The sequence below is a fragment of the Anser cygnoides genome, chromosome 2 (genome assembly GCF_040182565.1).
Source record: "Anser cygnoides isolate HZ-2024a breed goose chromosome 2, Taihu_goose_T2T_genome, whole genome shotgun sequence".
NCBI lineage: Eukaryota > Metazoa > Chordata > Aves > Anseriformes > Anatidae > Anser > Anser cygnoides.
The window spans coordinates 92,525,299-92,550,507 of NC_089874.1; the positions used below are offsets into that span (position 1 = coordinate 92,525,299).

Here is a 25,209-nt window from a genome sequence, read left to right on the forward strand (position 1 = left end):
ATTAGGAGGGGTTTTGTATACATCCGGAGAAAAACACCCGACACACTTGAGACCCAGGCTGCAAGCCGGTTCCGTTATTCGGTGGCAAAGAAGGCATTATTGCCATTTTCCCCTCTTGACCCGGATCAGCACCCCACAGCCGACTGGGATGACCTGGCCACCAGCTCCCCCCCGTCCCTCCCGGCCATTTGCAGCCCCTCTCGGGGGGGGGGGGGGGGGGGGGCGAGCCAGGAGGCCCCCCTTCCCCTTTCCCCCTCGGCCCGGGGGGATCCCTGGCGGCGGAGGAGGGCGAGGAGGAGGGCGAGGAGGAGGACGAGGAAGGGGCCGGCCGCGATCCTTGAGGCGGCGGCCGCGGGGGGGAGCTCGCCGCCCTGCGCTGCCCGCGGCAGCCCCGCTGCCCGCTCGGCGTGCTGCGGCCGGGCACGGGGGAGCTGCTGCCGCCGCCCCCGCTCTGCCCGCGGCTCCTCCTCCTCCTCCTCCTCCTTCTTCTCCTCCTTTTCCTCCTCCGCCGGTCGGGAGCGCTCCCGCACTCCGTCTCCCGGCGGGGAAAGGGCCATGGGCCGCCTCCCCGGGGCGCGGCGGCGGCTGTGAGGCGGGCGGGGAGCCGGGCACGCAGCGCCCAGCCGCCGGAGCGCGGCCGCGCCATGGCCACGCTGCTCTGCCGGGTGCAGTTCCTGGACGACACCGACCCCTTCAACAGCACCAACTTCCCCGAGCCCACCCGGCCGCCCCTCTACACCTTCCGCCAGGACATCCCGCTCGGCACCCAGCTGCCCGGCGTGCACCGCCTGCTCCGCGCCCCGCACAAGGTAACGCAGCGCTGCGGGGACCGGGGGCTCGCCTCGGGACGAGGGCGGCCCCAAAACGCCGAGCCCCGGCCCCGTGGGGTGCCTCTGGCAGCTGAAGGGGGTGGTTTGGGGACGGCAGAGCCCTGTGGGGCTCTGCGGGCCCAGCGGCTGCAGCAGGGGCTGTGGTGGCTCCAGGGCTGTGGTGGCTTCAGCGCTGCAGGCTGGCGCTGGTGGCAGCCGCTGTCAGCTCTCACCTGCCGCCTCCTACGTGCTGGCAGCCTCAGTCCTGCCCTTTATGCCAGGCATCACCCGTGAATTTTCAGGTTTTGTGACAATGCCGTCGATTGGCGGAGTAATAACATCTTTCCTTATCAACCTTCCATCTGCACGTTTGTTCTGCAGGGTGTGCTGGAGGAAAAAAAGGCAAAGACGTTCACTTCTTTCATTTCTTTCTTCTCCCCAAGAAAGCAAAAGTTGTAAAACTTTTATTTGCTCTCTGATGAAGTGGGAGGAAAATGCTCTCTTAACATCACTTGTTGCGCTATATCTTCCTCTTGGGAGCCTGCGGGAGGATGACAAAGGGCTGTGTGTGCTCTTTGATTTAAGGATATCCAAAGCCCAATAAAAGTATTTCAGAGAAAAGCTCTCGGAGCAGACAGAAGTTTTGCATTTGTAGAACAGTTTCTTGCATAATAGTTGCCAAGGATACAGCATCCAGAGAGCAGAGCGCTGCCTAACGCACAAAAACTTTGTAAGTTCGTGGTGCTCTGGGTCAGTGCTGTTTTCATGTGCTCAGTAGTCCCTCATTCAGAGACTGGTCCCATTGTTTCCGAGGGAGGCTTTTTTTGGAGTCAGAGCTAATTAAAAGAAGGACAGGGCAGATTCTGACACCTAATAAAGGGAATAAAAAGATCGTTTTTATCTGAATTTACAGCTAATTGAACCTCATTTCCAAGAGGCTTCCACTGCGTTGTGCTTTGCTTTTACTTTCCATTCAATGCTGCCCTTGCACTTTTTTTATAACTCTTTACTAGCCAAAAAACCACAGGGTTTTTGTGTTTTAGGAGCCACCCCAAATTCAGGATCATTTCTTTACATTTATCTTCTACCTGCATTTCAGCGTACAGTGTGTTTCTGAAGTTTACTTCATGTTTGGAGAGTGGATTTACAGTCTTTGGGTGAAAGATGGCAGAAGTCCCTCGAGGTGCTACTGAAAGCTAGCTGCTCGGCTAGAGGCAGCACCCATCCCGGTGGCTTGTTAATCTGAGGCTCTGGCTATTGCAAACGTTTGTTTCTGCTGGTTTAATTATGGGTAGGCTCATGGGAATCTGCTTACGTGGTTAAAGTTACCTTGGTGTTTGTAGAATCAGGGCCTATTTCTGGGGTGCCTTAATTGTGTCTCTTGGTGTTCCCTTAGCTTTTACTGGGGGGGGGGGGGGGGGGGGGGGGGAAGTTGATTAGACTTGTTTACCTTTGCTAGATGTACGTAAAGCTTAATTCTTTGTGAGCACTTGCAGTTAGAGCAGCCGTGCTGTGTTCATCATTAGACCTTGTGTGTGTGGTTTTGTAAACCTACAGATTTGTGTCACTTCTTAAGGAAAGGCTTTCCACTTTTGTTTGTGGTGGAGGAGATATATATTTTTTTTTTCTTCAGCTTTTTCTTCAGACTGTATTCACCGGGTCTCGAGGAGGTCACCACGTTAGTTGACCGAGCAGGGCTTTTCCCCAGTTGTCCTCAAGTTTGCCCTGATCTCTGTGATCTCAGAGGAATGCATCTGTCAAAGCAGAGTGTAGCTTGAAACTCAGTTGTCAGTTCAATTTGATGTATTTGAGGCTTGATTGATTAATTAATTACTTTGAAAATCAGTGAGTTAATGGATTAACGGTCCATTTGGTGTCTCGATGGTGACTAGCGTGAAATATCTTGAAACAGACAGAGGCGCGTATAGCTGAAATAGGTAGTAACACTGATGTCTAAATCATCCTGAAATCTTCTAAGCTGTTGGCCTTCTTGCTGACGAGTTCTGCAGGTGAATGATCAATGCTTTTTTCGTTTCATCAGTTTTTAAGTTATCAGATTTTGACTTAGATGAATATTGACTTATTCTTTGGAAGTGAGGTGCCTTCAGATCATCGCTTTGTACATCTGTGTGCCTGTGTGTAACTCTGCGGGGTTGTAACTGGTGGTGACAACAGTATTTTTACAGCTAGTAAGAAAATAACTTGTGTATTTCAAGTCACTGTAAACTGTACATTATAATAAATTATTAAGAATGCCCCTAAAATTCAAATGAAAAATCCTTTGACATACTGAGCTGTTAAAGAATCACGTTGTTAGCTTTTTTGTAACCAACAAATGTTAGAGTTTGTCTCCAAAGAGCAGTTCAGTTCTTTGGAAAGAAAACCAACGTATGAAATCAAGAGGTGTATTTCTTCTTCTCTGTAAACTTACAAATATATTTGAGTTTGGAAGCAAGTCTAGAACTGTAAAGTGTCTTCTGAGACTACAGCGTCTGGCAATGCCTTTGGATCCTCGTGGAGGAGTGCCCTGAAGTTGGATGGCCAAGATCTGGGAGCACTGGCTGGGATGGGATGTACCACCCTATATGTGGATGAGGTGAAGCACTGCAGCTGGGAAAGCTGAAAAGGAAGAGATTCTGTAATCCTTCTTCTCTTTTTCCCCCTTGGATTTAGATGCCTGATTGTAACCTCCTCATTTTTTCCCTCTCTTCCTACTTCTGTATGTGCACACGCCTTTCCCTACGGCTGTACCTTTGGATGAAGCAGCTCACCGTGCGTGGCGTTGCATTCAGCCCTGCCTCGTGCACCCGGTAGGTGTTCCCAGGGCACGCGTGCCGAACTGAATTCCACGGTGCGCTGCCTTCAGGAACGCTTGCCTGCTGTGTCTCACGAGGTTTACGATGCCTTGATAGGGGGTTTCACAGGGACGGTGACTCATGGAGATGCAGTTGAGTGCCACAAATTCTGTCATAGTATTTCTGGTTGTGTCTAAAAGCTCTTGTTGAGAAGCTAAGCCATGCTACAGAGTTTTTATGGGTTGCTTGTGTCGGTTTGGTTGCCAAAGGTGCTATTTTACCGCATTGTTTCAGAGTATTTTATGTCTCTCTTTCTCACTGTCCATGGTATTAATGAGAACTGGATCTAGTCTGGACTCTGAATTCAGATGTCCCTTTTGCCCATTTCTGTGAACCTTGGGAAAATTCAGAACTGGCTCTAAATCTGTGGCTTGGGCCCCGTGCCAATAATGTTCTTTGAATCTAATTCGGTACTTTGGGTTTGTTGGTTTTGAATTGCTTTGAGTTACTTGATACCTCTGACTTGCTGACACAGGGTCATTCAGGAGAGTGGATATATATACGTGGCCAATGTCAAGTGGTATGCTTTTTTTAGAGATCTTCTGAACTTATTCATATAATTATAGCATGCTGAGTATGTTACCATATTTCGTTTTCACATCCCACCATACTGCTCAGTGTTAGGACAGCTCTGTAAGACATACATGTTCGTAGTAGTATAGGAAATCACACTGTTTAATTTATAAATAAAATGTAATTGAAATACTTTGTACAACAGCGGAAAACCAAGAAATCGCATGTGCATATGGTGTACTGGTTGTCGTGGTGGAAAGGGGGAAGATACAATGCCATAAGGATTATGGGTTTGACCTCTTGTTCCCCCTGAAAAAAGTTGAGGCAACTTGTTTTCCAAGAGTTTGTAAGTAGGAACAGTGTCATTCAAGAAATAGTGGTATGAGGAAATAAATCCAATCAGCGCTACAGGGCTCTGGGAGTTTCATTCATGAAGAAGCCATCCAGATTTCCATCTTTAACAGCTGTGATTTAACCCTAGATTAAAAGCCCCGGCTGACCCGGGGGCATGGTGTGGTGCAAACTGATAGCAGGGACTGTTCCACCAGGTCATGTCCTGGCATGGGGCTCAGCCCTGGCACTGAACTCAATGCCAGGAGATATCATCCTGGTTTTCTGAGAGCAAAAAAACATATAAACTGGCTCTTTTTCCCTAGGTTTCCTTGAAGCACAGTGGCATTAAGTGCCTTGGAGCATAGAGGCTATGCAGAAGGATAAAAAGGATGGTTTGTATCCTGATCCTGCTGGATACGGGGGTGAATAAAGCTGCTGTTCTCTGAAGAAAAAGTGTTGGGGTTGGCCATTATGCGTCTCCCAGGAGGTGAAGAATAGAAGAGAGAAGCTGCAACAGTATTGTACCTTGGAAGATGAACCCACAGGCAAGGGAGACTGGCTGATGTCTGCAAGTATCACTGTTAAGGACTGGGATGGGGTGGTTGAGGAATGTGTTAGTCAAGGGCTGTCAAGATGCTTGGATCTTTCAAATTCTCCCTGAGGCTGGTGAACATTAGCCCTTTCTCATCCTTCTAGAGACGAGGGGATTTAATAGAGCAGTTATTTCCAACAGGGTTTAAAGTTTTCTGGATTTAACCAAGTATTTCTGGAGTTCACAAAATCTCATACTTCAAGGGATTGACCCTGGAGTGGTCATGGATGTGTGAATTTCCTGGGGAAGCATTTACAAGGGCAAACGAGGTAAAATCAAGCTCTGTCTTTTGACTTGAGAGCACGAATGGCATCAGAGCCCTTTTTGAAACATGCTGCTCTGAAGGAGCATAACCATACTCAGAAGCACAAACGTGAAAAGCTGCCCAGCCTCTCTGGCAGCTTGCTGTCTTAGGCAGTATGGGCCTTCACAGAGGCCAAGTTCCCACTACAGCACGTACAAATTAGCTGTAAAACGCTGGATTTTTATCTCAGGCAGTTTAATGTCGTTGAAGCTCTTGCAATGTTCTTTTGACAAGTTGTAGCTTGGACAAGTTATAGCTCAGTTTGGTTGCGGTTCAGTTCGGTTGTTTGATTTAGGCTTGAGAAGTGTGTTGTAAAAGCAGTGGACCAGACCTGTCTGCAAGGTCAAAGGTCTCAACTTGACATTTCTCTCTTGCAATTCTCTGAGCTTAGCTGCTAATAGCTCAAGAGTCTTTGTAGTTTTAACAATGATGGGAATGAATATGATGTCAGCTAGGTAGGTTTTAAAGTAGTTTGATTTTGAAACATGCAGTGTCTGGAAGCTCATATCACCGTGTATTTACTGGATGCTTGTAGTCAAACAAGGGAGGTGAAGAGGAAGGAGATAGGCCTTGCTTTCATAATTCCCCAAGTCTTGTCCTTGCAGTTACAGATTTCAACCTTGTTGTAGATGCATCCTTTCTTCCAAGCTCTTCTGGAAGTGCTCTGTGAGGATTGCTAACGACTTTAGTAAGCGAGAGACTAAGAAGACATCAGTCTGTATCAGTCTGTGGAGGAATGGTCAGGGAAAGACATGGGACTTGGTGTGCTGCAGTCTCTTCTTCATCCCGTGTTGTCCCAAATACGAACGAGACTTTTAAAAACTTTTGGAACAGTTTTCTCTGGCCTGTGCTTTCACAGCCATCCTACCTTCTAAGTAATTAGGGTCTAAATCAGAATCCCTTTTCTTTATGTCTGATCAGGCGTGTGTGGCTGTGAGGAGGAGTACTGCTGTGTGCACTGCCCCTTTGTAAGGCCAGCAGGCATTAAGTCGCCCATCCATCACGTTATCACCTAGGCAGTGCTCTCAGCTTTAAAGTCCACTCTCTTGGCTGTTTAAACATCCACAACTCTTTGCTGTGAACGTTTTAGACTGATGCTGCAACACCACAACTGGAAGGGAAGGTTGTACCTACACGGAGCTTCAAAAGAATGCAGTCGTCCTGCCTGGCATTCAGCCAGGACAGGTTAGGACCTCTGCTCCTTCAACAAATGTCTTGTGTTTTTCAGTGACTGCAAGGGGTCTGGGCAGGGGCTGTACACCTTCTGTAGTAAACAGTGCTCCAGGAGACCGTGCCTGTGTGCTAGGATAGGATACTGCTTCGGTACTGGCTCGGGAAAGGGTGCCAGCTACTACACCTCTGTCATCACTTTCCACACCACCTGGATTGCATTATATTCATATTAATTTGTATTGTATTACGGTTATTAAGAAGACAGCCAGGAATGTTGTTGCATATTTTTAGCAGAGGAACAAGTTGGGACAAAAGTAGCAGTGAGCTCTCTAGTAGGCTCAGCTACACTGAAACATCTGCAGCCGTCTGGCACTTGAAATTACTGAAGTAAAGGTGAGTGAGACTTAAAAGTTCACTTTCCACATGTCATCAGCTTAACACATACATGTTAAAAAATGCATTGCAGTTTCCAATTCCAAACACTTAAGTAGTAATTCTATCATTCCCAGCATTTTAAGAATGCTTAAAAAAAAAAGCTTAGATCTTTACCTTTACTTACAGTATGACTACGTGACTTTAGTAGTTGTACTACTAAACTGACCCTCAGCCTATTTTGTGAGTACAGTATTTACCGGAATTACAAAGTCCTGGAAAACTCTTAATTTTGATCCTGGGTGACCAATCACTATTGCTAAACAAAGACTTTATTTAAAATTCTTCTATATGACATTAGCTGATAAACTCACTGTGTGTCATTCCTCATACAGTGAAGATCACAGAATCATACAATGGTTTGGGTTGGAAGGGACCTCAAAGACCATCTAGTTCCAGCCATCCTGCCATGGGCAGGGATGCCACCCACTAGATCAGGTTGCTCAGGGCCCCGTCTAATCTGGCCTTGAACACTTCCAGGGATGGGGCATTCACAGCCTCCCTGTACAACCTTTGCCAGTGCCTCACCCCCCTCTGAGTGAAGAATTTCCTCCTCACCTCTAATGTAAATCTCCCCTCTTTTAGTTTAAAACCATTCCCCGTTGTCCTGTCATTATCTGACTGAGCAAAGAGTTGCTCTCCATCTTTTTTATAAGTCCCCTTCAAGTACCGAAAGGCTGCAGTGAGGTCACCCCGGAGCGTTCTCTTCTGTAGGCTGAACAGCCCCAGATCTCTGTAGGAGAGGTGCTCCAGCCCCTTGATCATCTTTGTGGCCCTCCTCTGGACCCGCTCTGACAGCTCCCCATCCTTCTTGTGCTGGGGGCTCCAAAGCATTATTATTAGTCTCTTGGTAATACCGGTCATCACTTTACATGGCAGTGATCAGTAGGTTGTATAGCAATGAGTGGGATGACTGAATTTCCTTTTAGTCATTTTTCTAGAGTGTTCTTAAGACAAAGTACATATACTTGAAAAAAATGGACTTGGTGGTGTCTTGTGATGACTAACAGTTAAATTATTGATGTTGTGAAGATGAGAAAGAGCTGCATAAATAAACAAGCTGTAATACAAAATCATGTCAGGTATGTATTCTAATGCATGTAAGTGAAGCTTTATGGCCTTAAGCTATAAAAATAATAAATTTTCTTGTGCTTTGTGTAGGGAAAGTGGTTGTATTGCTTTTAACTATATTGATACAGACACAGCAATACAATGTTCCTATTGTACACAGCAAGCATGATTATACTGGAATAAACCACACAGTTTCTATTTCCTTGCTTAGGAAAGAGGGAAAGAAATGTATGACTTCATTGTAGCTTCTGTGCTACCTTCTGCTTTTAGAAACTACAGACTATACCCGTTAAAGAGATAATTGTAAAAAGATCGATTTTGGCTCAAAAACGAAAATATGAGACATTTTTAGAGCTGTTCTTTGAAGGTGTTTGCCTCAGATTTACTACTGAGCCCTTCAACCTTTCTTAGTGAAATTAAGAAAATAAGTATTTTCTTTGGAATTGTAAATATGCCATGGCAGCCACATGTATCAGCTTCAGAAGTAAAGTGGCTGTTCCGGCAGCTGGTGAGCTGACTGGGGATTTTGTGCCTAACTTTTCTTGCTGGCTCTGTTACGAGCAATGAGACGATCAAGTTCCTGGCCCCTGCCTGGTAGGGCTGCTCAGCATAGTCCTTGTGAGCCACCTGGCACGTATTGGGGAATGGCAAAGGAGGAAGCTGTAACTCTCATAATTCAGCCAGCTTGGTTGCAAATCTAAGGATCCCATGCAAGGTAAGGCTAAATGAAAGAGTGCGTGTCCTGTTTTCATTATTGTGAGGCTATTTTACAGCCAAGTGTGCAGGGAGAGAGCATTAATGGCAGAGCACACAGTCAGGACACCAACAGGAGACTCATTTGTGCTTGTGAAATGCTGAACAGGGACTTGCACCTGCTTTTTGTGAGGGTAGAACAGCAGTTCTCAGTTTTCTTCAGGGCACCGGGGATGGCACCTTTCTAGCTGTGTGGCAGATGTAAATAGCAGTCTTTCAGAAAAATTTGGCATTTTGTCTACCCTGTGTTTATTACCATATTGCAGCAGCTGTCCCTGAAGTGTGTCCTTTGGCTCCACATCCAAATATTTATTTATTTACCCCTCCCGCCGTCTCTGGTATTGTGAGGAAGTTTGCCTGCAAAAATCTGCAGTCCTGAGCCCTCTTTCTGGTGTAGGCCCAGGCAGACCCCTAGGTTTGCCAGGCAGAGAATTAAGGATGCCTAGTGAGCTCTATTTCTTGCACCCGAGTGGTGCAGCAATCCTGCAGGGCCTGGACAATTAAAGGCAATGAGCAGCTGGAGAAGAAGGGGGAGTGATCAGCAATGGGGAGAAAGGAAATGACCATTGCTTGTCACAAGTAAGCGAATTTGTGGGATATTCTTTGTCGTGGCCTTTTTGCTTTTGAACCTGGTTGTGTTCAAAAGGGTGAAAGGACTGAGATGCTTGGTAGTGGTGAGTGCCAAGGAGAGCCGAGATCTGCAGATTCAGCTGTGTCTGCTTGTGAGTGTGGGTCCGAAGATTACCACCTTTGCTAGTACTATCAGATTTTCAAAACTTTCCCTCATGAGGCAGGTTTCCTTTAACTCCTTCTTTTAGTTGTCTTTATAGGACATTAATGTGATTGGAAAATGGATGATTTTTTTTCTGTTTGTTCTTGTTGTTTCCATTGAAAAACATGTCTGAGGAAAAAGAGGTACTGAGGCAAGTAACACAATTTGTGCAAAACGTGCTCTACACGTTTTGTTCTTGCGTTCATCACTTTTCAAATATTCTGTATTATGCTACCACCTGAGTTAAGCTTCTTTTATAAATGCAAAAGGTCCAAAACTCTTCAGCAACATCAAGTTAAGGTATACGGTTTTATTAACAGGTGGAAAAGTAGGGTATAAGTAAAACAATGCATTTTAATTCAGGTAGACATGTCAGATTTAATCTGTTAGTAGTCTAAATGATTCATATATTGTAATGATCATTAACGGTCACAGTTCAAAGGCTGTTATTTCACTCTGAATTTCTTGTTCTGGTTTTATTATAATACATGACGCATTTTTTTTCTTGTGGCTATACGAGGCAGAAAGAAGTGAAAATTATCTGGATTAGGCGTATGTTGCTTTGTTTGCTTGTGACCCAAGCACTCCTCTCCTGTCTTATGCATCTTTCATTTTATATTGTAATGTTCCTCACTGTGTTTGCTTTTGCCCCCTTTTCACTTTTTTGAACAGAATAGGGAGTTTGAATAATTAAAATGCATTAAAAATAAAGCATTTAAATTTCTCATACTTGCCTTGTAGATTTCAGCTTGTTAGATGCTGAGTTCAGTTGTTGCTTTTTCAGCCTTGTTAACCAGTTAACTTGTGTGCTGTAGTTGTTTCATCTGTTGTGTGGTAGGTTTACTCTTCATTTGGGTGTTTTTGTGTCTTAAGTGCATTGTAGTTAAGAAGCTTCCTCTAGACTGAAATTTGGTTTAGGAAGGAAAAGAGGCTATTTTCCTGATAAAGCTGGATGTGCGTAGGGAGGGGGAAGAAAATTCTGATCTGCAAGAAGGCAAAGTTCCCCACAACATTCTCCTTTGACACCGTTCCCCACAACATTCTCCTCAAGAAACTGGCTGCTCGGGGCTTGGACTGGCGTACGCTTCGCTGGGTTAGAAACTGGCTGGATAGCCGGGCCCAGAGAGTTGTGGTGAATGGAGTCAAATCCAGTTGGAGGCCGGTCACTAGTGGAGTCCCCCAGGGCTCGGTACTGGGGCCGGTCCTCTTTAATATCTTTATCGATGATCTGGATGAGGGGATCCAGTGCACCCTCAGTAAGTTTGCAGATGACACCAAGCTAAGTTCATGTGTCGATCTGCTCGAGGGAAGGAAGGCTCTGCAGGAGGATCTGGATAGGCTGGACCGATGGGCTGAGGCCAGCTGCATGAAGTTCAACAAGGCCAAGTGCCGGGTCCTGCACCTGGGGCGCAACAACCCCAAGCAGAGCTACAGGCTGGGAGATGAGTGGCTGGAAAGCTGCCTGGCCGAGAGGGACCTGGGAGTATTGGTTGATAGTCGGCTGAATATGAGCCAGCAGTGTGCTCAGGTGGCCAAGAAGGCCAACAGCATCCTGGCTTGTATAAGAAACAGTGTGGCCAGCAGGTCTAGGGAAGTGATTGTGCCCCTGTACTCAGCTCTGGTGAGGCCGCACTTTGAGTACTGTGTTCAGTTCTGGGCCCCTCACTACAGGAAGGACATGGAGGTGCTCAAGCGAGTCCAGAGAAGGGCGACCAAGCTGGTGAGGGGTCTGGAGAGCAAGTCTTACGAGGAGCGGCTGAGGGAGCTGGGGTTGTTCAGCCTGGAGAAGAGGAGGCTCAGGGGCGACCTTATCGCTCTCTACAGTTACCTTAAAGGAGGCTGTAGAGAGGTGGGGGTTGGTCTGTTCTCCCACGTGCCTGGTGACAGGACGAGGGGGAATGGGCGAAAGTTGCGCCAGGGGAGTTTTAGGTTGGATGTTAGGAAGTACTTCTTTACCGAAAGGGTTATTAAGCATTGGAACGGGCTGCCCAGGGAGGTGGTGGAGTCACCATCCCTGGAGGTCTTTAAAAGACGTTTAGATGTAGAGCTTAGCGATATGGTTTAGTGGAGTACTTAGTGTTAGGTCAGAGGTTGGACTCGATGATCTTGAGGTCTCTTCCAACCTAGAAATCTGTGATACTGTGTGAAAGGAGAACAGTTTCCGAGACTTGGGCTCTTTCTCAGTTCAGATGTTACTGAATTATGCTTTCAGGAATTACTGTTTTCTTGGTGAACTTTTACTTGGTTTTGATGTGTAGAGGGGGGAAAAAGGCTACCACACTTACACATGTGAAATCGTGCCAATCTTAGGATATGCCGTTATCTTTGCATTTCTGTACTTTGAATATTCAGCATTTGGATTTCCTGATGCTTTGTTTCACTTGCTGAAGAGAAGTGATCCACACTCAAAAAGTATCCTTCAAGAAACAATACACCGAAGTAAGTTTGAAATGTGGAAGCTTGCTGTAAGGACCACGGTTATCTCAAGATGCAAATATTCTTTCTTTGGTAATTAGATGTGCCTTAATTTATAAGCCTGCTGAACTTGAAAGTCTTCAGATGATTTACGTGTTCTTGTAACCCCTCCTGTCTCATCAAAGAGTCTGTTTTAGAAGCAAGCATCTCTTAATACTCATCTGTGCAGAGGTGGTGAACAGGAAAACTGTTTAGACTAGTTTTCAGAAACTCTACCAAAAGCAAAATTTACAAGATAATTTGTCTTTGGAAGCTGGTGATGAAATAGCGTTATCTTTAGGCACTCCATTGGTTATTGTTTAGCTGTAGTTTTAGTGTGTGCAAGTTGTTACTATTTGGTATGGTATTTAGATATATCTTAGAGGAGAAGTGATCGCATTTTATGTCATTAATTTTTTTGGTCTGTTTTCATAGTCTCAAAACATTAGGACTTAGGTCTGAAATCTGAAGCTGTCTGTATAGTCAGACATATGACAGCAGGCTGTATGTAACAACAACCTTATTTTTTTCTTTAAGTCTGTATAGGTGCAGAGAAAAGGCCTGAAAATATGTGTCACGAAGATTAAAAGTCAATCAGAGTTTAGCATTTTTAATTAACAGTTAACACTAGAATGTATAAAAACATACTGGGTGGCTAGAAGAAGAGTAGTTTTGCAATTTTTTTTCCTCAGTCATAAAAGACAGGTATTTTGAAGCATCCTTGTAAATGTTGTTTCAGTACAGGTCCTCTGCCTGCTACCTCAGCACAGAAGTTAAGGAGCATGCAGGATGAGGACTCTCTCGTCTCCTTCTTGGTAGCGTTTTTGTGGCAGGATTGACGTGGGTTACTTCAGTGTTGGCAAAGTTAAGTCATCAGAACAGCTGCCAGTGAAGGTAAAAGGATATTGATTTGTCAAGGTTGCCAAAATGTTATCTTTCTGTCATAAGCACTAAATCATATTGAAAGGAGCTGGAGTAAAGCTGTCATTCATTTTAATGTTTTCCTCTGTGGGCTCCTAATCGAGATGGGCGAGATAGAAGCGTGGGCTCTGCTGATAAATACATTTGCTAGCACGCAGTAAGTAGCTTCCTAGTGCTGCTCCTCACCACGCTGACTGCAGCTCACGATCACGTTTTCCCAGCGTGTTTCAACATGTAATTGCACTGGCCTATATACAGTAACTTGGCTGTCTTGGAGCTTTAATCCCAGCCATTGTAAGAGTGCCGATTGAATTGCAGGCTAAAAATAGTCTGTATCCAGACATGCTGCGTGCTATCTGTCTTGGCAGTTTGTTGGTAATATGACATAATTAAAAGTTGACAAAGGCAGAATGCTGTTCAGTGACTTCTAGGATTTTGTGCTTGACCAGGGTATTTTCTTAGCTTGATGAATTTGACTAGTATGCTCACACCTCAAATAAGTGGCCTACTTTATTAAATTCTCTGATAGTTCTGGTAGGCTGCTGAAAGAATGCCCTTGCCTTAAAACCATTCTTTAGATTGATGTCACTTCTGAGGGAAAGCCACTGGTAATAGGCCATCGCATTTGGAAATCATTACAGCTAGGTGTGATTGGAGTGGCAAAAAGTAGATTAGACATACTTTTCAGTGAAGTGTAAGCTGAGCTATATTTACTTCCTTTATGTTACGGTTTGTCACTGGTATTCCAGCAAATATGTCAGGAAGATATATGCAGCTGACGAGGAGAGAATAGCTTGCTATCTCACTAGTAGTCATCAGCTAGTGTTATTTTCAGAAGTCTCGAGGGAGATTGATTAAAATCATACTCTCGTGTTCTTCATCCACCAAATTAGATTTCTTGAAATAAAAACTGTAATCTAAATCTCTGAGATAATTAAGCACCAACTTATAAAACATACTTTGGAGAAATAATCAAATGAAAGAAAAAAAAAACCTCCTTAGTGAATTCTTCAGAAGGAACTGGCATGCGATACACGCTGCAAAGCAATCCTTTTGTGTTTTTATGCTAAGATCAAGAGAAGTAAAATCAAGGCAAAATAAACTACAAATAATTACCATAACAATATTATTTCTAGAATTGTCTTATATGCATATGAAGAGGAACTTAAAGCAGTTTTATACCTACCGTTCTAGCGTTGATTATTTGTCCATTTCATCTAAGTAAGTCAAGTAAAAAAACTGAAATGTATTCTGTAGGCGAGTCCTGGAGGGCTAATACTGAAGTTGAACTCATTCCTGTGTGTTACTTTTTAACAGCCTGTGTGTTTGACTACTAAAAAATAGATGTGACTGATCTGATGTTCTATTTTCATGTGGCTACTAATAATTATTATGGTTTCAGTTATTTCTGAAGCCAAAATCCTAACAGAGCTGAAGGTTGTTGGAATTGGGGTAACAGTATGTTAGAAGAGGAAAGGTCTATGGAATTTCATTAACCCTGGAATCAGAAATATAGTCATGAGCAGATCATTAGCCAAATTTACCATCTCTTGATTGTGCTTTATCAGTTGTAATTTTGTGAATTGGTGTTAAGACAGTCACTTTTTTGCAGGAGAATATGTTCTGGCAAACTGAAAACCCTGTTTATTTTCAGGTATCTCTGTTAAATATTGATGGGATTGTGAGAGACTTGAATTAGCTGTTTGGGGAAGTATGTGAGTGATTTGACATGAATGTTCTTACAATTTTGTGCTTTTACAGACTATGGTATATCTTTGTACCTGCCTTACCTGGGAATCTGAGTGTCACATTTGCTATTACAGAGGAACCTCTGTTGGCTTGATTGGGAAGGTTTTACTGTTGGGCTGTGACCAGAGCGGTGCTCATGTTTGTGTCCACTTTATGAGCTGCTAATGGAAATGGAAAAAGTTATATACTTGATCGGATACAATTGAAACTAACTACAGTGTTTAGTTTCTTTTTGTTGTGGGGAAGGGAGGTGAATGCAAATCCCCAGCCCCAGAGTGTTTATACAAGTACATCATGGTGTTTGGGCAATTAGGATGCACTGTGTAGCAAAGCAATGTTTGTCATCTCTCATTCTTCCTGCCTTCCCCTTGTTTTTTTTTTTTTTTTTTTTTTTCTTCCAATATGCAGCCTGTGTTGTAAAGAGGGTGCAAGCTCAGTTTACAAGTTGAGGTGGTTGGCAGGTCAGTCTGAGACAGCCTCCTCTAGGAGACAAATTTTTGCCCTTGAAAATAACTGCTGAGTTGCTCTTGATTGACCAAGGCCATGTTGATGGACATTTTGTGCAGTGGGACAACTGTCTCAAGTGTACCTAGTACCTGCTGCTGTCATTACTGTAGCCAACAGTGGGAGAAAACTGGCCCAGGAAGAGGGCCAATTTTTTCCAGAAAAGTGCTTATTAAAAAATTGGAAATAGAATGAAGAGACTACAATCTCACTCGGAAGCAATTTTTGGAGAGCCGTCTATGGAAAAGGTGCTGCCATAACCTGCAATGCTAAAAGAAAGATAAGCTAGTAATAGAGTTGCAACCTCATATTCCAAGGCCTGTATACCCATGTCTATATCCATGTTCCCTGGTTACAGTTGGGAAATGTGTGGTGTGTGTTGCAGAGATGCTTGCATTGGGTGGTGTAAAGCTGACTTGTAACTTTCTGAAGTCTGAGCGAAGAGCTTCTGTTTTAATTCTGCTCAATTTCAGCTTTGAAGCCCCTGTGTGTGTGGGGGGGGGGATGGACAGGTGCAACTACACTTTCTCAAAAGGAAAAAACAAACAAAACCCTTGCTATGTAGACAAGGTCTGACTTGCCTAGGGATGGGTAAGTATCTTTGTGGCAGAATGGGGAATGTAAAATAAATATCCGGTCTCTTTCCTGTGTTAATTCTTGGAGAGTGGCCATTCCTTCTTCCCAGAAACACAAGAGCTTTTGGAGCACAAGCCTTGGGCTCATTGGGCACAGGAGTGGATGGACAGTGGAGAAAGGCATTTGGGATTCCTGGAGTAGTGCTTTAGCTGAGTGCTTCCTAATGCCAAAATGGTGTGACATTTGAAGTTAACATTTTGTTTATGTGGTTCTCCTGTGGGTATTATATTGTGCCCTTAGCATAGTCTCCTAAAGCTATGCAAAGCAAAACAAAGTACCAAACTGATGAGCAAGCTTTTACTGCATATGGCACCTTGTTTTGACCTTGTCCATAAGAAAATAGGTTCATACTTCCCCTGTGCCTGACTTGTAATAGAAGAGTATTTATTCTTACTATCTTTCACTGACAGAAGCTTGAAGGATTTAAAGTAAGGTTAAAGAGGTATGCCTGTTGCTTTGATCAAAAAATATTAAGTCTTCCCAGCTTCAGTGAAATAAGTTGTATACCTGAGCCAGCCTCTGTGAAAACTTCCACAATTCATTTCACAAAACGAAGGGGTATCCAGCTATTTTATTGGTCTGGGGGAACAATGATGTTCGTATCTCAGTCTCATCAGTATCATAGTGGCAAGTGTTTAAATTTGCTGTGAGGAAAAACAGTGTCATTTTAATATATCCCAGAAGAAACATGTTTAAGTTGTTAATATTTTAATATGCTAGTTCAGTGCGGTAAAAATGACCGGTTAGTGCAATAAAGCTGTATCTGGATGGACTCTTTTTTTTTTTTTTTTTTTTTCCCCCAAGTGTAAACCTCACACGCTACAGGTCAGAGAAGGCATTTTTCTTGGAAGTTTGAGTCATCTAAAGTGGATGCAGCAGACTACTGGGCCATCAGTATGGCCTTAAAGTGCAGCTCAGCTAGACTTTCAGACTGTCTTTATCCAAGAACTTTTGCTTTATAGTAGAAAAGCAGCGTATGGAGTAAGTTTCTGTGGTAGCACTGTTCTTGTGTAAATTATAAAAATTATTTTATTATCCAAAACAATGTGCTTCTTTCAAACACAGTAGATGTTATTTGATTACTGAACGGGTGCTTAGGTGCCTTTTCAGCACAGCTGACATGCATCATGTATCCTACTTTTTTGTGATTTCGTACTTGTATTGCCTGTTACTCCCTCCTTAGTGTGCCTTGATCATGCTGTCAAATTATTCAATAATGTATAGAATATAAGATTAACCTCCTATTTTTTACTTGTCTGTTGAATTCAGTAGTTCTTGCGCTTTTTTCTTTTTCCTGGAAAAAATACATTCTACTTGGTATTGGAGTGTGCTTTTTGTCATGAGACATTATTTAAGCTTTTATAGCAGTCAGCCAGCGACTGCTGAAGTCTTTGCATAGAATTTGTTGCATTTCTTTTATTATTGTTCTAGGCTTGGAAGCAAAAGAAATGCTGTTCCCTCTTAGATAAGGGGATACCCAAGACTATAGAGCTAAGTGAAGCTTGACATGTTTAAGAGTAACTCAGCACAAGGGTTTGTACATCAAAAGTGCTCTCAGCACAAATTTAACAATATACAGTAATGATCATAGATTCCTTTCTCTTAGCATCCTGTTGAGGTTTTGGCAACCACTATACAGTTTCCAACCAAAGAAGGGTCAGCTTGTTATCATGACATCATTATTTAGTAGTCAGGGCTCTGACCTTTCAGGGATGGAAATTACAGAATTACTTGAGTTTGCTCTTTGGAAGATGATCATAGTGTACCAGAAAGGTTTATGACTTGGGAAAGGAACCTCTTGAATATTTTGTGCTAAATGTACCACTGTTCTCAAATGCAACACGTGTCATCTGATACTGAATTCCAGCGAAGACCATGGTGGGAGGGAAGCCTGGATTAGCCCCTGAGAATCTGCAGGCCTACGTGTTACGGTTACATTTATATGCTGAGGTGCTCGTATGCCCTTCTGCCACATGACCCTGTGTGCACTAAAGCCGTGTAAGCTTTGTTGTTGTTGAGTGGTTTCAGTTTTCTGGTTCAGTGTCTGACCAAACTGGATGGCTGAGTGTTGGGTTCTGTCACTGTACTTGGGTTGTTGTCTTCTCTTAGCGAGGAACCCAGCTCCTGTAGCTCGTGCTGCCATTCATGTGCACAAATCTTTAAAACCTAGGTCATCTTAGTAGTGTCAGGTTAAAAAAAGTACTGCTCATGGCAAATAACCGAAAACTTCAGTCCACTGATGCTTTACGAATTCATAGGAGTCATAGATCTCACTTGTGGTGGTGGTCTGACCTCTAACTCCCTTCTGTAAGGATTGACTGGCAGTCACTGGGAAACCACATCAGGTGTTTTGGTTTAAATTCAAGCTAAAAGGTGAAGCTGCTACAACTCAAGTAAAATAAAAAACAACCAAACAAAAACATAGGTGTGATTGAGTGTGATGTGGCTGTATCCTGGGGTGCATCAGGATGGTTGAGGGAAGGGATTGTCCGACTCTGTTCTGCACTGGTGCAGCCTCACCTTGAGCATTGTGTGCTGTTCTGGGCACCGAAGTATAAGAAGGACATTATTATTAAATTAAAATTATTAGAGAGTGCCCAGAGGAGGGCTACAAAGATGGTGAAGGGCTTAGAGGGCAAGATGTATGAGGAGCAGCTGAGGTCCCTCGGTTTGCTCAGCCCAGAGCAGAGCGGGCTGAGGGGAGGCCTCATGGCGGCCTGCAGCTCCCTCACGAGGGGAGCGGAGGGGCAGGCGCTGAGCTCTGCTCTCTGGGGACAGCGACAGGACCCGAGGGAACGGCATGGAGCTGGGACAGGGGAGGGTCAGGCTGGGTGTTAGGGAAAGGTGCTGCACCCAGAGGGTGGTCGGGCACTGGGACAGGCTCCCCAGGGCAGTGGTCACAGCACCGAGCCTGCCAGAGCTCAAGAAGCGTTTGGACAAGGCTCTCAGATACAAGGTCTGATCTTTGGGTAGACCTGTGTGGAGCCAGGAGTTGGGCTTGATGACCTTTGTGGGTTCTTTCCAACTCAGGGTATTCTATGATTCCACACTGTTGTCCTGTGGGATATTTCCATTTTGGGAGCGATACTGTTTAATATCATTAATAAAGATGTGGACGGTGGGATTGAGTGCACCTTCAGGAATTTTGTAGATGACACCAAATTGAGTGGTGCAGTCGGCACTTCAGAGGGATGGGATGCCATCCAGAGGGACCTTGATGGGCTTGAGAGTTGGGACCACGTGAACCTCATGCAGTTCAGTAAGGCCAAGTGCAAGGTGCACTCTATATAACATCCCTCTGGGAAGATCTTATATAACAGCCTTCTGGAACACAAAGGGTGTCTACAGGAAAGATAGGAAGAGATTTTTTTACAAGGTCGTGTAGTGATAGGACAAGTGGTAATGGTTTTACAGTAAAAGATGGTAGATTTAGAGTAAATATTCAGAAGAAATTCTTTCCTGTGAGGGTGGTGAGGCAGTGGCACAGGTTGCCCACAAAACCTGCGGATGCCCTGTCCCCGGAAGTGTTCAAGGCCAAGCTGGATGGGGCTTTGGGCAGCCTGGTCTGGTAGGAGGTGTCCTTGCCTACAGTAGAGGGGTTGGAATGAGATGGTCTTTAGGGTCCCTTCCAACCCAAACCGTTCTGTGATTCTGTACTGCCTTCTATTTGCTGCTTTTTCTCTGGAGGACAGTGGTCGGCTGTACATTTATAGCCTGGCTTTGTTTCTTGCAGTTTGATGGTAGCCAAACAGAGACTGAGGTGGTTGCTGCCTCCAGTCTTTGCGCAGAGAGTCTCTGGTAAGCCAGTCGTCATGAAGGTTGCTTTTGGGACAGGGACTGTCTGTTCCACACTAACCTCAGCTTTTCTTGCATTTCGGGCAGATGTGGTCACAGACCATCTTTTTAGGGTGAGCATAGGGAAGGGCTAGGAGGAAGTCAGAGATCAGCCAAGGTCCTGGAACTTAAGATCTGGTGCCTGTGTGGCCAAGATTTCAACCACTGTATGTAGGAGGTTGATTGGCTTATTTATTTATTCTTTTTTTTTTTTTTTTTCCCTTCCCTGGCCTACAATAAACAGGAAAACCAGGATTGCCAAAGCTAATTGCAAGAAGCCTGACACCAAAGTTAAGAGACACTAGACAAGCTTAAATAGTAAAGCTTTCCTCTTGGGATTTCTGTCAGTCATGTGCTTTCTACATAGCTGGATTTTGTATGCTACGCTGAACATGGAGTTTTATGGTTCCCCTTCAGTGTAAGGACAAGGTTACTTTTTATATAACAATTGAAAAGTATAGCAGAAATTGACTGCAGCCCTGTACTGTAGGCTGTTTACAATCCCCTGACTATTCAATAAGTTGCTTCTAAAGAAGAACAGTGTTTATTTGCTACTGGTCAATATTTTCTTATGGTTCACGAATTGCGGTCAGGACAAATGAACTGTGCCTATGAACTTTTCAGGGTTTGTCATATTTAGGTCCAATTACTCCTCAGTGCAATTCCTTATTATAAACACTATGTCTAACTGAAAATGGAGAGTAAAAGAAATATAAATTTTATTCTTGTATTAAAAAATATTTCATGCTCCTATAAACATCGAAGCAAGAAGTTTAACTTTTTTAACTGCAACTCAAGATATGACGACTTACAGTTAGTCCATTTTTTTTTAATGACATCTATCACTCTGCTACAGATCATCACCACTGAACATGGTCAGGCTAAATGAGAGCTAATCGAGACAAGAACAAACTGCCTCCAAAGCTAAACAAAACTACATACTGTAAGCAAGCCTGTGTGAAGTAGATTGCCAGGGTTACTCAGAGTCATTGGAGGCAATGAAGACAACTATATGTCCAGATTTGTGGAGGAGCTGAGCTTATGGTGAGAATGTCACGTTTGTGTGTAACCATGCTTATGACATGGTCCCTCTCTCACTCTAGAGGGGCAGGATGCTTTTTTTTTTTTTTGTTTGCTTGCTTCCTGCAAATCAGGGCCTTTACCTCTTCCTGCCTGGTATTTCCTAATGTACTTTCTGACAATCTGAGAAATCTGTGGGTGCGGAATCTGGCTCTCCCTACAGGTGGCTGTGTGGAGTCCCAGTATCTTCAGGAATTGAGCCAGTGTGTTGCTAAGGAGTAGGAGATGCTGCTGCCAGAATAATCAGACGAGAGTAAGTTAACTAAACCAGTGGACTCAGTCTTGTATAGCGCTGCCCAAGGTGGCAGCTGACATATTTCCTATTTAAGAAAAAGCAGGTGATACTAATTTTTCTTTCCATCATTCCTTGGTTAGATTTCTTGTGCTGTTGAGGAAGAATGGTCTAAAATAAGCAAGACAAAGCTGCAAAAAGAAGTAGTATACTTTTCTTAGATGGGTATATGAGCCTTTTCTCAGGTCTGAAGTAGAAATAAGATATCTCGCTGGCCTGAATGCTGGGAACACTTGCTGATAGTTTAACTGGATCATGTTAACACACTAAACAATTAGAGAAGATGGCTGATAACTGAGGTGCAGAGACAACGTTAGCGAAGGTAGTTAGCTCCTGTGCTGGTGGGGAGAAAGACATCAGTCGTTGCCTGTAAGGCACTGGGAAGCTACCTGTTGATGGGGAAATGCAGATGGGGACATGACATACTGGCTACTGAAAAATCATGATTGGGGGTTATGCATTTTAGCACTTAATGATGTCAAGGCCCAGAAAACACTCTTAAAATCCACAGTAAGACTGTCCGCTCAAAGTAGTCATTTACAAATCATTTTATATAAAGGAAAACAAGCCCTCATTTTGACCTACCTCATCTAATTGCAAATCAATTGCAGATCATACAGTTTTTAATTATATTAATTCTGTCAAATTTTGTCTTCATCAGTATGCCAAGTGAGAATAAAGAATGCGCAAGGTACAAGGACTAGGAAGACTTAATTGCTGTTAAGTGATCCTAAAGCCACCTGCAATGGGTGCAGATAGCGCCCATAACCTTGGATATATTTATAATAAACCCATAAGGAAATTATTGGGGGGAGAGAGAATATTCATGGCTCTCGTGTAGGAAAAATAAGTTTGGACTATGAGATACCTGAGACATCTGGAAGAGCCATGAGTTTCCTGGTGAAAAACCTTCTCAGTGAAACATCTGGGGCTTATTTCTCTGCCTGAACCAAATAACCTGAAAACTGTTTGAAGCATGTATTTAAACTTAAAAGCTAGCAGGATGTTTTTTCTATCAATAAAGAGCAATGAATGCTTCAGGAAAAAAAAAAAAAAAAAAACTGCTGCCATAGAACTTAAAGAATCATTTTAAAAAAAAAGTAAGAATGGCTTTTTGTGTGCATAGGTGCTCTTTACACTGCAGCATTGCTCAGAGAAAATGATTTCTGTGGAGAGGAAAAGTATATTTTTAATTTCTTACTTTGAACTTTTCTTCACGCATGACAAAGGCACATTCCTGTTCTGTTTTAGGATGATCGAGTCAGCTATTCCTTGCCTGGCCAAGCTGAACAACCATAGCTGTTGTTTGCGTTTTAACTGGACTTCACAATGGCTTTCGGATCGTAAAAAACATCCTACTACTCAGGTTGTCAGCAGTTTTCCCATCTGTGAATCTTTTCTGGTTCCTGAGTGGTTCTTTTTCCCCTTTTTGGACGACAGCTAGCATGGTCTTGCGCATTGCCGCTCACTTTTTAAGTTGTGGTTTGGTTGGTGGGTTTTTTCTTGTTTTTTTTTTTTTTTTTTGTGGTCTGGGAAACAAGAGCTCAGTGGGAGCAAGCGCAGGCACTGGTAGCGTGCATCCGCATGGTGTGGGGATGCTGTGGGTGCCCACGTTTTGCTACAGCCCAGCACTGACCCAGTGCAGCCCCAAAGTGCCTGTGGAGTTTCTGAACTTGTTCCTCTTTTGCTGATGGCCTCCCGAGTGCATGCCCAATATTTGGTCCTTTTTGCTTCTAAATAGAGCGGGACTAACTGTCTTTTCAGCAGGGGAGAGCTCGAGCACTGAAAGCCTCCCCAGACAAAGGTTTGTGCTGCCCTGCAAGCAGAAAGGACCTGTTTCTTATTTCCCTGACATGCGGCTGGAGCAGATGACATCATCCCTTTGGAGCTGATAGAGTTACACCGGTGTATAAATCGTGAGATTAGCGTGGTACCAAAGACCTTCATGCTTTGCAGACTGCTATTGTTTTTATGCTTTTTTTGTTTCACATAACCGTTCAAGTGTTTTGCATGTCTTCTTACTACATAGCGTAAGACAGCTTAACCAAACTAAGCTACTCTTCCTACTTGAAGGACTACTTTTAAATTAATTGGCAAACAAAAGCACCATGAATAAAACAGAGCTTTGTGCTTCATCTTTCAGAGTTTTTGATTGTAGTTAGCTCAAGCTAGTGTGTGTGAGCTATTTGAGACATTTACCTTGGAACTGGAAGGATGAACAGCTACAGCTCTGAGGTAAAGAAAGCTCAGTTAGATTTTTAAATTGTAATAGCAGTTAAGCTCATACTGAAAATAAACTAGCTCTTGATGTAATTCTTAGTAAAATCAATACCAAAGAGAGACTAATAGCTATTCTTTTTTACTTGACTATGTTATTTACTTGTGCTGTAGGGTTGTACTGCTTTTTTTAATTAAAACAGTGAAGAGAGATCATGATGATTATAGAGGGAATACAAAAAGCAAGTAGTGTGGAAGTGAAATGTATTTTATTCATTATCATTAACTAACATGGTGCTTTATCTAGCATAAAGCAGTATATAATTACCCTTTCTTCTTGTATGAGAATTATACTTCTGGTTTCAGACTTTTGAGAATGCAGCAAGTACCAAAAGGCCTTGTTTAGACTGGAGGAAGGATCTTGTGATGAATGCCTTGATCTAAGGATTGGGAAAACATTTGCTCTTTCTGAACGTGCCAAAATCTTGCTCTGTGTCTATGGGTTAACCACTTCGGGATTGGTTCTGCTCTAAGTGTGACTCTTCGCACTGTTTAAAACTTACTCGTAACTTTTGTTCCAAACTGCAAGTACTGGGCATGTTTCTCCATGTGAAAATCTTCACTCTTTTCTGCTTTTAGTATTAAAGATGTCTCCTCTAAATAGTTGACAAAATAGTTGCATTCATAACCACCTTTGCATTCTCATTCAACTCTGAAGCATAAATCAGTGTGTTTATTGCAGCTTTTTTTGCCAAAGAACAGTCCTCCATCACAGCTGGGAAGTCCCTGGTTTTATATGGTGTGAGCATAGTGTTTCTGCACCTTCTCGGAAATAACTAAGCAGCAAGTGCATACAGCTTCAGGATGCATGTGTGCGTGATACGATATTCCAAGTGACTGTGCTACAGGCAGCTGTGAGGAACACTTGAACTCAACCAAATGGTTATCAAGGCTTATCTGTGGTATAAAATGTTGCCCCAAGCAATTTGGGATTAGAGAGCTTTGTGCAGTCTAGGCATACTCCTAAATGCCATTTTCCTAATCCACTTAGGTGTCTCTAAAATAATTTTGACAGCTTCGTCCTCAAAAGATGTCCACAGAGTCTTCTCTGTCCTCATTACTTTCTAGATATGTAGAAGTTTGTTCTTCCATAATACACTGGCTTTGGTGACAAGTCAGCATCAGGCACTTCTGACCCAGTGCTCCTGGGCTGTTTCAGTAGATTGCTGCTCAGTTGTGTTGCAGGGAAAGCCTTGTCAGGACTTGGATGTTCAGTGGTCTATGTTAAAAGGAACCACAAGGAAGCTGTTGCAAGTGAAGGACAGCGGAGTAGGGTACGGAGATGGAGCTATGGGCTTTAAAGCTGAGAAGTGCCGAGGCCTTAATGACAGCATTTAGGTACATAAAGCTGCTGCATGTGTTTGGTCTTGTATGAGTAAGTAGAAATTCTCAGCATCTCTTCTGAAGGCAAACATATTTGGAATCAACCAGCTAGACATCTGCAAGCTTAATTCATTGAGGACTGCAAAAAATGAAAGCTCTTCAGTCTTAGTGGGTTTGGCCAATATTATCTATTAAAACTACTATTGGTGTGTTTTATTTTGATCATTCAATTGTTTAAAAAAAATGAAACGTTGGGAGCAGGCACTGGAAACAGGGACCCCATGCGTGCTTGTTTATAGGAGCTTTCATGCTTATAGCAGAGTGCAGGCTTGTTCTGGTTCTCTTGTGCATAGACGAAAGTGATAACTGTGGCAGTGATCTTTTACAGTAGCTAGTACCAGATGGTTTAGAGGGATATTTGAGCACCACCATAATGGATAAATTTAAATAATAGATATTGGATGCCTGTTGGCTTGAAGCATACCTGTTTTATATGCTATTAATTACGAAGTAGTTTTTCCAATTTCTAGAA

At 43.4% G+C, this 25,209-nt stretch overlaps 1 protein-coding gene across 10 annotated transcripts in view; it reads left to right on the forward strand.

Moving 5' to 3' along the window:
* Window positions 1–455: 455 nt before the first annotated feature.
* FHOD3 (formin homology 2 domain containing 3) overlaps window positions 456–25,209 on the forward strand; it is a 404,913-nt gene continuing 380,159 nt past the window's right edge. The window contains exon 1 of one of the 10 annotated variants that reach the window (XM_048077544.2): window positions 456–809. In XM_048077544.2, coding sequence (XP_047933501.1) covers window positions 645–809 — 165 coding nt within the window. In that variant the 5' untranslated portion in view covers window positions 456–644. The remainder of the gene's footprint in view (window positions 810–25,209) is intronic. The other 9 variants (XM_048077540.2, XM_048077554.2, XM_048077537.2 and 6 more) reach the window with 9 other exon arrangements.